The 15,215-nt window shown below is 41.6% G+C and overlaps 1 protein-coding gene across 2 annotated transcripts in view; it reads left to right on the forward strand.

Moving 5' to 3' along the window:
- LOC119650153 (paired box protein Pax-6-like) overlaps positions 1-4,580 on the forward strand; it is an 89,018-nt gene extending 84,438 nt beyond the window's left edge. Inside the window, exons 4-6 of one of the 2 annotated variants that reach the window (XM_038052694.1) lie at positions 2,145-2,450; positions 2,511-2,695; positions 3,240-4,580. In XM_038052694.1, the coding sequence (XP_037908622.1) occupies positions 2,145-2,450; positions 2,511-2,695; positions 3,240-4,286 (1,538 nt within the window). In that variant the 3' untranslated portion in view covers positions 4,287-4,580. The remainder of the gene's footprint in view (positions 1-2,144; positions 2,451-2,510; positions 2,696-3,239) is intronic. The other variant, XM_038052695.1, reaches the window with a different exon arrangement.
- Positions 4,581-15,215: the final 10,635 nt, after the last annotated feature.

A 15,215-nucleotide genomic window follows, 5' to 3' on the forward strand; every position in this document is an offset into this window, starting at 1 on the left:
AATCAATTCAAAATACACATATGTCCTCCAAAATATTGTACAAGCATTTGAAATTCGGCAAACATTCTGCAGCCTCTCTACAAAAATTAGGCCAACCGGCATGGAAGCACTTTGAATGGTCATTGACTACGCGAACATGAATACTTGGCTATTCCAAATGGATTACCGACACCTAAACGAACGCCATTTTTTCTGCCCGTTCGAGGCAAAAAGCTTAATTCATTGCTTCCACTGCGATAGTCGTGGATTACAATGTATTTCCACGTATGCGTATAGATACCATTCGACCGACCCTTTCTTTCTATCCAATGGAAATCCGTAAACAAAGTGGACAATCATGGCTGCCCTTATAATTGATTTTCCTTTTTCTTTCTCTAGTCTCGTATCCGAAATTGTTCTAATGCCAACCTATTTTTTCTGGTCGCCACCCTCACGGTGGATCGATGCTTGACCACCTTTTGTCTAATGCGGGCATGCATGTGGAAGGGTGGTTGGCGTGTTCAGTATCTATTCCTTTTAAAGAAAGTGGTTTTTATCTGACCCCAGTATGAGTTCTAACACAAAGATAACTATCGATAGGGTGACCTCATGTGGCTTGTGATATTCCATTCAGTTCTGGTCGAAACTTAATTCGTATCTATGGTTTGGGTGGTAACAGATACTGAAATGGGGGATTGCATGGCAGCCGGTCCTTCATGTGGCCATAACTCTCAAACTATGCAGCAATTTGTTCCGTTTCAAGTACGTTTGTGGACAAGCGTGTAATCATTGCATCAATGTCAGGCTTTGGGGTTGGTGGCAGAGTTTGTCCGGAATATTACACTGGCGAGTCGGATAATATTGTATGACGATAATATGATCATGTAACGTACCAGCATTTTCAAACAAATAGAACTATGCATCGGGAATAAAAACGAACCCAAATGAAGTTGGATTCAAACATGATCTCTGCGTAAATGGAAGCTCATTACTTCCCTCTTGTCAATTTTCAGTGAGTTTTCCCTTACTTGGTGTCATCCGCATTAAGTCGAATCTTTCAAAGCATCGCATGAAATCAAGGAGTCAAAACCAAATAATTTCAGTGTCAAACAGATCTTAAGCCTCTGATCTCATTATAAACCTGTCAGTAATCGAACATTTAACATTTTAGGGTGACTGAATAAACCTTTCCGAAACGTGCTCAATATTCCGAAAACGAAACTTGTTGTCAGCCCCAGACGCAAAATTATTTCATCCTACATTGCATCTCATGACACCTGATTAAACATATCACGCATTCGTACCTGTTCTTTATGAAACGCGAATCTTGCGCTTCAAGGTGCAATAATTTCAGAGGAACTGATGCATATGTGTGCCTCCTCAAAAATACAGGATACTCTTGATACAATTGGAGCTGCTACATAGATAAGGCCGAAATTCACTCAACTAAAAACTCCATCAGACATTTTTTATTGCACCTCATTTGATTGCCCTTAAAATAATTTCAACACGCTGCCGATCTTCTGTTTGATCCCGAACGGAACCACTTCATTCCGCCTAAGATCTTAAGATGTTCTGTGAAGAGTGTGAAGGCATATTATTTTCACATGTGGTGTTAACACCTTAGGTAGGATTTCGTAGAATCATCAAAAGTTTGTTTGAAGAATGTGCAGAAAGGATTAGAATGTCCTTTTATTTTTTATTTTGCCTTGGCTTATTCCATACGAAGAAGGTTAATGTCCAATCACCAACTATTCGGGGACTACTAAAGAAATCCCCTGATCAAGATATCTGATCAGAAGTAGATTCAGCTAATACGGCAAGACCCAATATGGAGTGCGTGCTCTGGTAAAGGAGCGAAACGAGTCAGGATGAGGTTAATCTGCACGAACAAATTTAGCGACAAAAAGAATGCGCTAGTCGAGCTCCAGATTTGGAAATTGCTGTGAAGGATGTTGAAGGTACAACGTGAAAAGGGTATTGTTAGAACCTCCAACTCCTCATGAGATATACAAAATGATTGCCTTGAATTTGTGTATAGATAAATGATAGTTATATTGCGGAGTTATAATCCATACCACGTTTGGTGCACATTAATTCTTTAATTATTGATTGTTTGTTGTATACCTTCTGACCTTGTTATTTTCTAATTTTATTCCTTACAGGAGTTTGTACGAATGCCACAGCTCCATCGGTGTCTTCAATTAATCGAATCCTTCGAAATCGAGCAGCCGAGCGAGCGGCCGCCGAATTCGCTAGAGCCGCCGGCTACGGGTTGTATCCACCACACCCATATGGGGGATTCCCATGGCCACCGACGGCTGCAGCGGCCGCTGCTGCTCATCTATGGCCACCCGGCTCGGGAATTACTGGTATTTCGCCTGGCTCAAACAGCACATCTGGACCAGCAGCATCACCAGGCTCTGGAAGTCACGACACAGCAAGTTCCCCCGACGGTAATCGCCTAATCGGTGAGCAATCAACGCATCACGTTACTAAAAAATAGTTTCTAATAAAAATTCATTCTAAAGATGTGGAAGGTGAAGATTCCGGTTCACTCGATGGTGAGCAGCCTAAATTTCGAAGAAATAGAACCACCTTCAGTCCTGAGCAACTTGAGGAGTTGGAAAAGGAATTCGATAAGTCACATTATCCTTGTGTGAGTACGAGGGAACGGTTAGCTTCGCGAACATCGCTAAGTGAAGCGCGTGTTCAGGTAAGAATTACTAACTTAATATATTCACTGCACTTCGTATCTCCTCTGTTAGAGTATTCTTTACTTTCGCACTCTTCTTGGAATTTTTACATGTTTTCCACTTCAATTGATCTCAGTAAATTAAGTCCCCCCAGAAGGAGTGAATGTTTACGAGTTGATGTATCTTGGCGGATCACTTTAATTTCCAAAATGGGATTGATCTATTGTAATTGTTGAATGTTTTTATCAATAACGATTGAAGTTGGAGTGAAATCCGAATCAGATTAGTTCAATTTATTTCTCCTCAATATTCCAATTCTTTCAAGTAAAGTTTGGTTTAAAATGAAAAATCGAACGTCTCCAAGCACAGCACACAACTTTCTTCTATTCTACTTTTTCCAAACAAATTTTGATCTTTACTGATTATAACCAGATATAAAAGTAAAAGATACACTTGAAACCCTAAACACGATAGTCCTTTAAGATCTATCTCACTCCGTTAAAAATGAGAGAAAGAACATTTTTAAAACTAACGGTTATCTCTTCGCATTGATCACACAATTAGGTTTGGTTTTCCAACAGACGAGCAAAATGGAGACGTCATCAACGCATGAATTTGCTGAAACAACGTGCAAGCCCTCCGCCGTCCCAGTCACAGGCACATCACCCCCACCATCACCATCACTTACAATCTCAACAGCAAATTGTCGGAACAGCGGTACAACCGCACACAGCGCATCAAACAACCCAACAGCCACCGCAAACCACATTGGTCCCGTCTACAGACCATTCACCAATCAGTGTAACAGCTTCCAGCAATTCATCGTCTTCAACTATCAACAATCCTATAACACCTTCGTCAACAGCGATGTCGCAAAAAGTTGGAAACACCCAGCCGCCGTCAATAATAACAAATTTCATCCCTACAAATTCGTCCCCGCATCAATCCCATCTGCATCACTCGCAGCAACAACAGCAATCGCATCTTCACCAAAGTCTTCACCAACCGCCTCATCACCTTCAAGCACCCCTCCAACAACACACGCCAGCGGTGGGAGTTGCTGGTCAAGCCAGCCAGGACAGTCAATCGCGCGTTCACCAAAATCCACCATCGAATTCACCAACAACACCATCAACAGCGATATCAGCGGCGGCCGCGATTGCAGCAGCCGCGGCCGCAGCAGTGGCGGCTTCACCAACAAGCGTGACGTCATTAGTCACAGCATCAACTCCATTATTAATGGGAGGCGAGCATAGCGCCTTTCGTTCCCTAGTTAATCCTTCGTCGGCCGCTGCTTTTGCTCTGGGCTTAGCTCGACAATATGCAGCCGCGGCAAGCATCTCTACATCCCAGCAACAATCGCCCAATTCACCAATGAATAATGGTGGCAGTAATAGTAAGATTAGTGGTCAACAATCATCATTTTCAGTGAATAGTAATAATAATTCAGTGGAAACTAGTAAAAATGCAATAAGTGAAGAAGATGGTAGTCCTTGTGAACTGGGCTACTCAGATTCCGAGGAGGAGATCAATGTTCACGAGGACGATTCAGATCTGGAGTGCCCTTCGGGAAAGATTCCGTTGCAGCTAACGAAGCATGATCGGCAATAAATAGCAGTAAGTCCAGAAATTTTTTTTGTATTTGCCTAAATAATATTCCATCATATTTATGAGTAAGTGGTAGTACTACATTGACTAAAAATGGATTAGCAATTGTTTCGGAAATCTTTCAAATTTGTGTAGGTTTCTGTTAGTATAATCCAGGCGTCCTCTCAAGCTCAGCTTGTCATCGATCATCACCTTTAGGTATTTAAGGCTGAATAATAATAATAACAATCTTTGGCGCAACAATCCATATTGGATGATGGCCTTGAGTGTGTTAGAGCATTTCATTCAAGACCGTAACGTACAGAACCCTATAGGAGGCAATGTGCTCAGCGACCTCCCGTAAAACAGCCTTGCGCTCTAACCACTCAGTTATCCGGTGACATAAGGACATTTAAGGCTGAATATCCACCAAATAACCAAATGTGTCAACACTGTCAACGCATGCTGGTGACAAAAGTTTCTGTGAATACTCCAATTTGGCAAAGAATGTGATGCTATTGGTTGATGTGGAAAAAATGAAATGAAAGTTGATGACTTTTGAATGGACACGGGTGGTTTGTCCGATTTGCAGTTTCTCGGGGCTGGAGGTAATGCAGACCTTAACAAAATTAATTTGATTGTGTAATTCCGGAAGGTGGGGACCCTGGAGACGGGTTTTCACTCTACGATATCCCCGGAATGAAACCGATTCGATAACTGTCAAAATGAAATAGAAGTTGAGGATGAGGGTGGTTTGCCTGGCTTGGAGTTTCTCGGGACTGAAATTAAAACATATTTTACCAAAATTGATTATATTATGCAATTTGGGGGAGGGGGCATTAGTTTCCCCGGGACCCGGATTCTCACCCCCTGTCAGTAACAGGAACCTACCGAGAAATGAACATTTTAAGTACTAAGGATCGGTGCTTTCAGCTAGTGGTAAACTGCACAATTACTTCATGCATAAGGGCGATTTAGACGAAGTGACACTTCATTACTAACATCTATTGCGATCAGCGCCTGAATGAACCGAATCCAAAATCTATCGCTGCACCCTTCGCTTTGTTGCCCTCTATATTTCGTAGTGCTGGTCAGTTCCCAAAAATATGAATGCTGCCTAGCAGTTGTGGAAATGAAAATGTTGGGTTGGGACAGTGACATAACTTAGTGTGATCAGGGTTGTACTCACCGTGTGGAAGTTGCGATAGATGCGGGTTCCATGATACTGTTATGTTATATATGCTGATGATAACTCGCTAGCTAAAATTGGCCTGAATAACAAAAAGTTCGGCTGAGCCAGCGGTGACCTGATACAACAGATCTCGACTTCACACGCATCAAGGTTACGACTGAGGGAAATGAGTTTTTGGACTCCACGTCCGATCGTGTCGGTATTTGTTTTGGTTTCTAATTAAACTTTTCACTCGTTCGGTAACTTTTTGCTGGTTTACTCAATTTTTTGGGGTTTTGGAATAATACGCGGGAAATTTGCAGATGAAGTGAGGGTGACTTAAGTGACTAAAAAGACCCTTCTCACGTTGCTAAGCTTGGCTATCATGGTCACCGTGGCCATCCCCAACAACTAAGCTTATTATGATAAGTTGGGCATAGCAATTCTCCTCAATATAGCAGCGGGTCGCGTTATTCACTTGATTGTAAAGTTGCAATATTTACGCGAATCTGTTTTGGGATCCACTTTGCTAATCACACACAATAAGAACGCACGCTAGGAACAAACAGATAGACCGAAAAGAGAAAATAGGTAAAAGAGTGAAGGCCACGAAGAATAGAGCACAAACCTTGGAAGTTTTCCATCTCCCTCAAAGGAGATCGTCCGGAGATTCCCTGGGGAGCCCTGAATGAAAGTTCCAGTTTTTGTTTGAGGAAAAAAGGAGTCCTAACTCGCAGTGGACCAATGGGGAAGAAACTTTCTTCCACATTTGTGTTCCACGGCCCCCCTCTTGTAGCCAAATACTTGAAATACCTGAAAATTCAAAACTCAATCCGGAAACAAAAATAACTTCGCCTCAGCCTAGTTTGGGTCTGGATTCACTTGGTCGGATTTCACTTGGATATAATTTGCACTCACATCGCGTTTGTGATTACATATAAAGGAGCAACTACCACCTGCAGTACTTTCAGTCATGCTGTTCCCAGAGGTGAGGCAGTCTCTGATGAGCCTCTGCTCTGGACGAAACCATCAGTCACTGTTTTGAATTTTTTGAAAAAAAGGGGGTCATGGGAGGGCTTGCATAATTTTCACGACAGAACTATATAATCTTCACCCCGGACCCCGTTTTCTGCATAATTTGCACTCTCAACACGGAATTTCTCTTGACAGCCTTGAAAAGGTAAACGATTCAAGTGAAAGTGGACTTCATTTTCACGACTTTGCCCGCAGTTAGTGTTTAGTTACAAGCCGACGCGTATAGAGTTAAGAGTTCTCAACATAGACTTCCATGACCGTGGGCAGTGTGCATCTTTTCGCGAGCTCTAACAAATGGAGACTTTTGCTAAGGGTGTTCATATGGCTGGCAAGGATAAAATGAGGACTTCCTATTATCCCTTCACTTCATTAAAGTATCGATTCCGAGTCCCAAAAAAAAACTGTGAACAAGAGGTGATCACCCCATTCTCTCCTCCCTCCCCATCTCGTCAGGCGTGGGAGTTTCGTGTCTGTTCAATTTTGTTTATGGTAGGCATGAAGGAGGATTGTGTCTGTGGTACAGAGCTGATTTTTTGATTAATTTTTCCACTTAATTGAGTTTTGTCGATTCAATAGAAAGGTTTGATTGTTATTGCAAAACAATATCTGAAATTTTGAATCGGAGATGGGTCAATACTGATAGGTACGTCTACAATAACTCACATTGACAATTTGTAAACAAACCAACACTCGGGGCGTTACAGTTTATATACCATGAACTGCTGCTAAGCTCTAAATGAGGGGTCCATGGACCAAAAAAAGGAGGGAGTAAGTTGCCCCTCATTTGGTCCGATCCGGCATCAAGTTGATGCAGACTTAGGACCCCGCAATTCTGAAAAAATACCATAAAATGTATTTCTTAACGGAGTTAAAAATTACTCGGAAGTGCAGCATTTAACGGAACTGGCAGAATCTGGTATAGTCTTGAAACAAATCAAGCTGTCATGGTGGCTACAGTTGTTGCTCTGAAATTAGTTCCTGCCTTTATCTGAGCTACTTGACGCTGAGCTAAAGAATAGTGCTCAGATCGACGTCTATTTAGTTGATTTTGTTGGTTTTCATATTTTGAAATCGGACTTTGTAGCTCTCAAACCAGGGGTGGTAGTGGCAGAATTTCCGCTCATCGAATGTTCCTCATCCTTTTGGTGTCTGGCTTTTGGGTCGCACCTTGGGGTCCAGTTCAAATAAGTGGTTTCGCAGCTGATCCTTTGAAGGTACATTCAATTCCAACCATCCACTTCTTCTGAAACTAGTCTACATCTTCCTAGGGCAGAATAACTGCCTGTCCTCATAGCACCCTGAACGAGAGGAGGATATTTTCAATGGGCAATTCCTCAGCAGCGCTAAAACCAAAACCAAAATAACGAACAACATCGAATCGCACTGGTCAAACGAAAACAAAGAAAATAGGAGACTACAACTTTGAGACCGTTGAAAATTTCTCCTATCTAGCATCGAAAATCACAACCGATAACAGCTATAACGATGAAATCCGTGCATGGTTGTTGGCTGCCAACAGAGCCTATTTCAACTTACAAAAACTGTTTCACTCGAAACGTCTCACCATAGGGTCAAAGCTTTTACTGTACAAGACTATGATCTTCTCAGTCCTCATGTATTCCTCGAAGACTTGGGTTCTTAGCAAAAAAAACTGCGAATTTTTGGCCGCGTTAAAGAGAAGAATCCTCCGAAGAATTTTTGAGGATGGACGACCGTCTGGTCGTTGATAAAATCTGGCTCAACAGGTTGCTGTGGGCAGGTCACTTAATCCGCATAGATGAGGATGATCCAGCCCGGAAAGTCTATAAGGGCAATATCTATAGTAGAAAAAGAAGACGAGGCAGACCCTGCCTGAGATGGGGCGGTGGCGTAGGTCAGGACGCTAGACAGCTTTTAGGAATATCGAATTGGTGGATCACGGCGCAAAACGGGGGTGTCTGGAGTTCCTTATTAGGGCAAGCCTAGACCGGATACCGCTTGTTACACCGTTGATGATGATGATTCCTCAGCACCAGGCAACTTTATTTTCCGCGTGTGTAGGATTTCGGCCTGGTTATTCTCAAAATGGGTGCTTGGGAATCGAAAAAGAATGCAATGATGATTTACTCAGAAAAACACTTTGTAGTTATAGAGGAAGAGAAACGTTCTGCAACGATTAGCGTAATCAACAAGATTCCATTTAAATGTGTTGCTTCACTTGACAAAGATGAGTACTGAAAAATAAGCTGCATCTATGAATGCATTAATCCAAAAAATTAGCTCTGCTTTGAGGTTTCCCATCTTGTGGAATTTCAACTCATAAACAACTATCAACTCCAAGCCGCTGAAAAGCTAGTGAATTTGAACCAACACGCTGTATTCTCTGTAGACAGAGAATGTCGAAATGCAAAAGGAAATGGCGGAAGACCCATTTTGTTCATAGTTGGTGATTCGGGAGAGCAGAATCAGGACGAAAAAAGCACAACCAACTGCTTCGGTTTTCTATTCGGCAAAACTCATTTGGCCGACGGGAGAGTGCAGACGTCTCGGGAAATCGTCGGTGGAGCGGAAGTGCATCTCAAGTAACAACGAATCATGGCGCGTAGGAGTGGTTGACGCACTATACCCTACCAAACGTATTTGTTCCTAGAGAGAAAACAAAAACTGTCAATCAATTGACGAGCAAGTTTGTCATTCAACCCAAAACCAGGGAAAGACACTCTCTAGATCCCTTCCGGTCTATAGCGCAAAGGGTTGTGTTTTCATAGAGACACACGACACGACATAGGAATGACAAATTTTTTTATGTTTACTGCCAAAGGGAAGCAAAACGTAGGGAGGGGGGGAGGGGCAACGCCGTCGGAATGAGACAAAAGGGACGTTTGCATTTAGGGGGAAAGGAATATTGACTGGAACTTACAACTGAAGCAAAGTACATGTGAAACCTACCCAAGAAACGAGTTGAGAGGCTTACGTCATTTCCATCTGGGGACTAAAACAAAATTTGGACTTGGAATAGGATATTTTGGCGTTGAGCGCCCTTGAAATGACGATGTTGCTTCTTGCTCCAAAAACAGTTTTCGCGTATACCTCTGTTATCTAATGCGGAGCTAAAGAATAGTGCCGAGTTAACGCCCATATTCCAAACCCTAAGGATCAGGATAAAGTGGAATTTTAGATCAGTTCACATGAGATGCCGACGGGGTGATGCCTCATTAGAAAGGAATTCATCTATAAACTTTAGCCATCTGAGTTACTAATTTTCAGGGTATATCACTCTCCTTAAATAGCATCCAGTCCCAAAGTAAGGTTGCCCCTGCAATCCTAACTTGCCTATATACGATTCTGATGACTTGGATTACGGCTCAGTTAAATTCATTTTTACATATTTACAATTTGAGGCCAATTCGTGTTTTTATCAAATAGTGCTACCATTGATTCTGAATCTTTAGAGAAATTTATCTTTAGAAACCATTTCTCACAAAAAAAACTGCAAAAACATACTAAGAAGTTCGCTTGACATTGTTATGATGAATAGAATAAATAAAATTGTCGATAGACCCTACACAGTAAGAGTAGATACTTAAGATTACATTTAGTGCAATTTTAAAATAAGATACAATGTATAATTTAATTTCATTCCATTTAAGTTATGATAGATTGTTTGGAAACCAGTGAAAGGTGAAAATAAACCAACATAATGATGTGCAAATCCTAACGTATTTTAATAAATGTTATAATGGAAATAATCCACTTTTGTAATGTTGGTTTTGAAAGGGATCTGAGTGGAGACTTTTGAATGATAGACGACGCAAGATACTGAATGAATTGTATGATAAATAAACACAAACCAAAGCAAGTAATGATGCTAAAAGAGAGAAGAAAAAATATTACACGTAATTAAAAAGATCTTAAGAAATGCTTGGAATGAATCGAAGAAAAAATTAAGACAAAAAATAAAAAAAAAATACATTAAACAAAAAGTGATGATATTGATATTCAAAATTAAACGATATAAGCAACTATGATATATAACGGTTTCTGTATGAAATTTCCTTCTTATAAGATAAAGTTCTAACTCTGCTAGGAGCTAAGCATTCATGCAATTGTAAATAATTATATTAATGAAAGATATGTGAAAGGCATGTGAGAATATGTGAAAGAAAAATATATGAATAAATAGAATTCTAAAAGAAGTATTACCGAGTACAATAAAAATCTGGTGGTTTCATTATTTTGTGGGAAATTAGTGTGATGTTCGATAGCGAGGTTGATAGAGAAACGAGAATATGGTCTGGATTGGATTTACTTAAGCTTTGAAATCGGTAAGTTTGCCCAATTTTATTCTCGTATAGCTCCCTTCCATGTCAAGTGGATTTTTGTCAACTGAAAGAAGTTGGCGAAGATAGGGCCGCAGAAATGTTAGTTAGTTCATCGCGCGAGATTGCCTGCTGAAAAGCATTGATATCGAGTCGATATGAAAGACGAGGCATTATACCCATTCATGTTTCACATTCACCATAAATGGTGTGAAAGGCGAACCTAGGATGTCCTTGTTTCCGGGGATCTCTGAATATATGTGGAATGCTCCAGAAGAAAGGGAAATTGTCTTCAATTTAAAGAAGAATTCATTTTTAATTGAGTATAATATACATATATATAGGTAAGTGTAGGCCAATAAGAATTTAAAACAATAAAAGAAAATTAAATAAGTGTTAAACTATTCGGACAGCACTAATCTCGACTTTTCCTTCGATATCCTACATGACCATATTTGGTAAAAAAACAGTGCATCCTGGAAAGGCTGTGATGTCGGCCTGTAGAAATCGAGCTTTACGGTAAGCAATGAGGTATTGCAAATATGCATTTGTGAAGGCTAAGGCTGATGATCACTGCCTGTGTGGTACCAATTGGCTATTATGCGGTACTAATTGCAATAGCAGACAGATTAGCGGAAGACGTCAAAGAGGACAACCCCGTGAATATTGTCGGCAAAAAAATGAATTATTTTACCCGAGACCTTTTCCTGTCTAAAAATCACTTTTGCCAATAAAGGAAACAAACACGTTTAGGTCTTGGAGAACTAGGCTATGTCGTGGATCTTACGTTCGTTAGTAACTCGCTAGTCAGGCATCTATACTGTTTTTTGTTTTTGGAAGTAGGGTAGGTGAATGTGTTTACGCACAGAGTATTGGATACCCGCAACAGTATGCATCGTACTACCAACTAAACACCTCGCTATCATCAGAGAACTAGCCTGCAACCGTTTCACACATTGCTTCGGGCTTTTATTCAGGTCAGGCAATTCCTTTCACCAAGAGAGAGGAGGAAGGGAGTTGTTAGTTTAGGGAATCCCTTGCCATCCGGTCTTTCGCAAGGTCGACCTCAATCTCCTTGGCAACAGGAAGAACTGGAATATAATGCGCAATACGACTCCATCCAATGCTACTTAGCGTCTCTCTGACAATGTTGTCTGGAAAGAGCTCCTCTTCTTCGTTTTCTTCAGCCTTTGTCCCGTTCACCAGCGGGGTCGACTCGTCCTGATTGGTTCCGCCATTTGGTTTTACCAAAAATCTGATCTGGATGTAATGGCGAGGTTTTCAAATCTCCAAACCACCGTTGTTTTGACCCGCCTTTTGGTCGCTTACCATGGTTTTCAAGTTATTTGCAAAATCTTTGAAAAACATGCATTTTTTGATGAAAAAACAACATGTTTGGACATGGATAACTCGGAAACAGCTACTTGTACAAAAAATTTTCATTAAACATCTTTTGCTTAGAATTAACCATTTAATCGATTTTTGTGGTTATTAAAAAAATGGCAGCTGGAGAAAGGTTCTACAACCCGACGGGGGGGAGGCGCTCGTCGGCGCTGTATAACTTTTGTTTCTTATACCAGCCCCTACCCTCATCACGTCCGGTTCTGAAACAATGCGGTAACTAGACGCCACTCGCAAAGCTTCTCTACGCATGAGCAAGGCCCTTACGATGCACCTCCTTGTCAAGGGCGTCAACCCATACTTCCGCACCATAGAGCAGGACGGATTTGCGTTGCTCCCATAAGAACTCGACTCCTGGTAGAGAGATACAGACCCCCAACATTCGCCATTAGCCGACTCAAGTCCGCGACTTCAGTCTTCAGTCGAGCATTAGAGCAAGGTATTTAACAGCTGGTTTTGACTCCATAGTAAACCCACCGGTCGATATGGGGGGATCGGGGTCCTCTTTCCGGTCAAGATGATTACTTCGGTTTTTCCAGCGCACTGCGGCGTCTCTTTTTGCTGAACGTCTCCTCGCTGACGTGTAAAGGTTGTACCAAATGGCAAAGCTTATGACACTCCTTCCCTAAGTCGGCAATTTCTGCCGTCCACCAGGATATAGAAAGCTTATCATGGCTGGGGCACCTCCGGCACATGGAAGTTTTACATGCCGCCGTTATCAGGTTCATCATTGAATTTACTACAGTGTCGGCTGCAACCCTACCACCTCCCGAAGCGCCCTCCAACACGAGTCTGCCTGTTTTAAGAGCTTCGATGAACTTTCCGGATGATTTCCACAAATGTCTTGCCTCCGATCGGCTTAATGAGCAGAGCCAACCGTCGAGTCCTTCTTAGTTTCCTCGTCTTTTCTGATTTTCAATTTGTGGCCTCCTTGTCTTTGGATAGACGGGTCTTAGGCGCGTAGCGAATTCTTTTCTTTTGTCCTATTTTGCCTGGAAATTATGTACTTGGATATATCTATTTCAAGCGCGTTTACCTCTTTCTGTCTTTTTTTTCAGTTCTTTTTGTAGTAGGCTTTCTGTGATCCGTTTGGCACTTACAGTGTTCTCGGCCCGAAGTGTGGCAGTTTCTTTTTCCGATAGATACTGCCGATGGTTCCGGGGACTCCCATTCTGTACAAACGTGTACCGGCCATTTCGGCCGGTTCGCCCTTCAACAAGAGGGTTTCTCAAGGCTGCTGCATAGGACGTAGGTATACCATCAGCTAGGAGGTCAGATCCACTTACTTGGGCTCTTCAGGGAAGTCACGACCCGTATCGTGAGCGAACCGGTTAAAGATCACTGACGACCACTGAGGAGCGTAATAAACAATAGGCAATATAACGTAAATCACGAGTCATAAGCGACCCAGTGGAATAAATCCTAACCTGCTAAAATCGCACCGCCATAATAATGTTTGATGGCATTTTTCTGCTCCTAGTACTCAAGCAAGCCGTTGTCGTTGGATACGCGGATAACTCCAATTAACTTGGATTTATGCGAACGGGATAATTTCGAAGCTAAAATCTTATCTTTAGGACTTCGAACTGAAACTTACTGAACTTGTACCTTTCACAGAACAGCGGAAACAGAAAACTATGCAAACTTACTTCGTTGAAGTTATTATTCGTTTTTAGGCATCACAGATATACCTGGAAGTAACAATCGATTTGAAGCTGCGCTTTAGAGCTTATTATACACAAAGGATGCTTTCAAATTTAGGCTTTCGAATTTAGGCGACCCGAAGCACAGGCGAAAATCACTTCTACCGGGGATCGTCAGCTGTGTTTTCTTTGACGCGGTAGCAGTAAGTATATGGATGCGACAGCGATTAAAAGTTGTAGAAGCTGAGCGAAGTTATAGAAGGGAAGCTACTACTGCAATTACGAGGCTACATTATCTTGTGAACGATTAACAAATGAATAGCCCAAGCAATACTAGAATTGTGGTCCCGCGGGGGGAGTTTGGAAATTTTGCAGTAACATAGATTGCAACATGGCGCAAACTGAAAAGTTTGGTGGACCCCCCGTTTTTATTAACAAAGTTAAGTTAAATTCTCGCGTTATTCATGTTTTTCATATCGCTTTTCTTGTACACTTTTTTCAATTTCGATATAGAAAGGGCTGAGGAGGAAGCTTAATTTTTACTTAATTATCGTTTGAAAGTAAATATATGTATGACGTTATTAGTGTCTGTATTTCAATCATAAGTGGCGTTTTATTCTCGTTAATTCTCAACCCATCCTCTCTAGCTGCTGATTCCATATCAGGGCATTGTGTGTGCCACGATGTTAAAAATATACGAGTACGTTGACATCTGCTTGGCGGCCACAGAAATCCTCACGACGATGAACTCAAGCTAAATTAAAGATATGGGTTCATCTCCTGTTTTCGGTCTGAGTTTACGTGTTAGCTCTGATTCTGGATGTCCTTGAATCCTGACTTGGGACTCGGTGTTAGCTAGTCGAAACTTTCGTAATTTGGATCAATTCGGCGGCAGTGGAAAGTGTTAGACCCTGTTTCAGGTAGACCCTGAATTTTCATCAATTAAATTTGGTTAAATGTTTGGTCAGAAAGTGATGTCCATGTAATTTTAGGTAAATCCCGATTTTAGAAGTATGTTGAGCTTACAATCATATTTTTGTTAGCCACGAAGTTGACCAACTGTTGGCTGTTGTCAGAGAAATATGCACTAGTTCTCCATTGTTCTGCTTTATGTGATTCTGGGGCGACTCATTCGTTGGCTATCCAATTCGATATTCGATTATATGTAGTAGCCAACGGAGGAGACGTAACACATGCCCAAGGATATCTACCTTGTACGCTGATGAAGCTTGGAAGTTTCGAATTCACTTGCTAAGCTTGGTCTGAACATCGAAGTTGATGGTAAACGACAAAAAGGCAGGCCGAAACAACGGTGGCTTGATACGCTGGATGGGGATTTAAAAGCCTCGAGATTGCATCCAGATCAGGCATTCGATAAAGCCAAATGGCGAGACCGATAACGACG

This window comes from Hermetia illucens, chromosome 2 (assembly GCF_905115235.1).
Source record: "Hermetia illucens chromosome 2, iHerIll2.2.curated.20191125, whole genome shotgun sequence".
Lineage (NCBI taxonomy): Eukaryota > Metazoa > Arthropoda > Insecta > Diptera > Stratiomyidae > Hermetia > Hermetia illucens.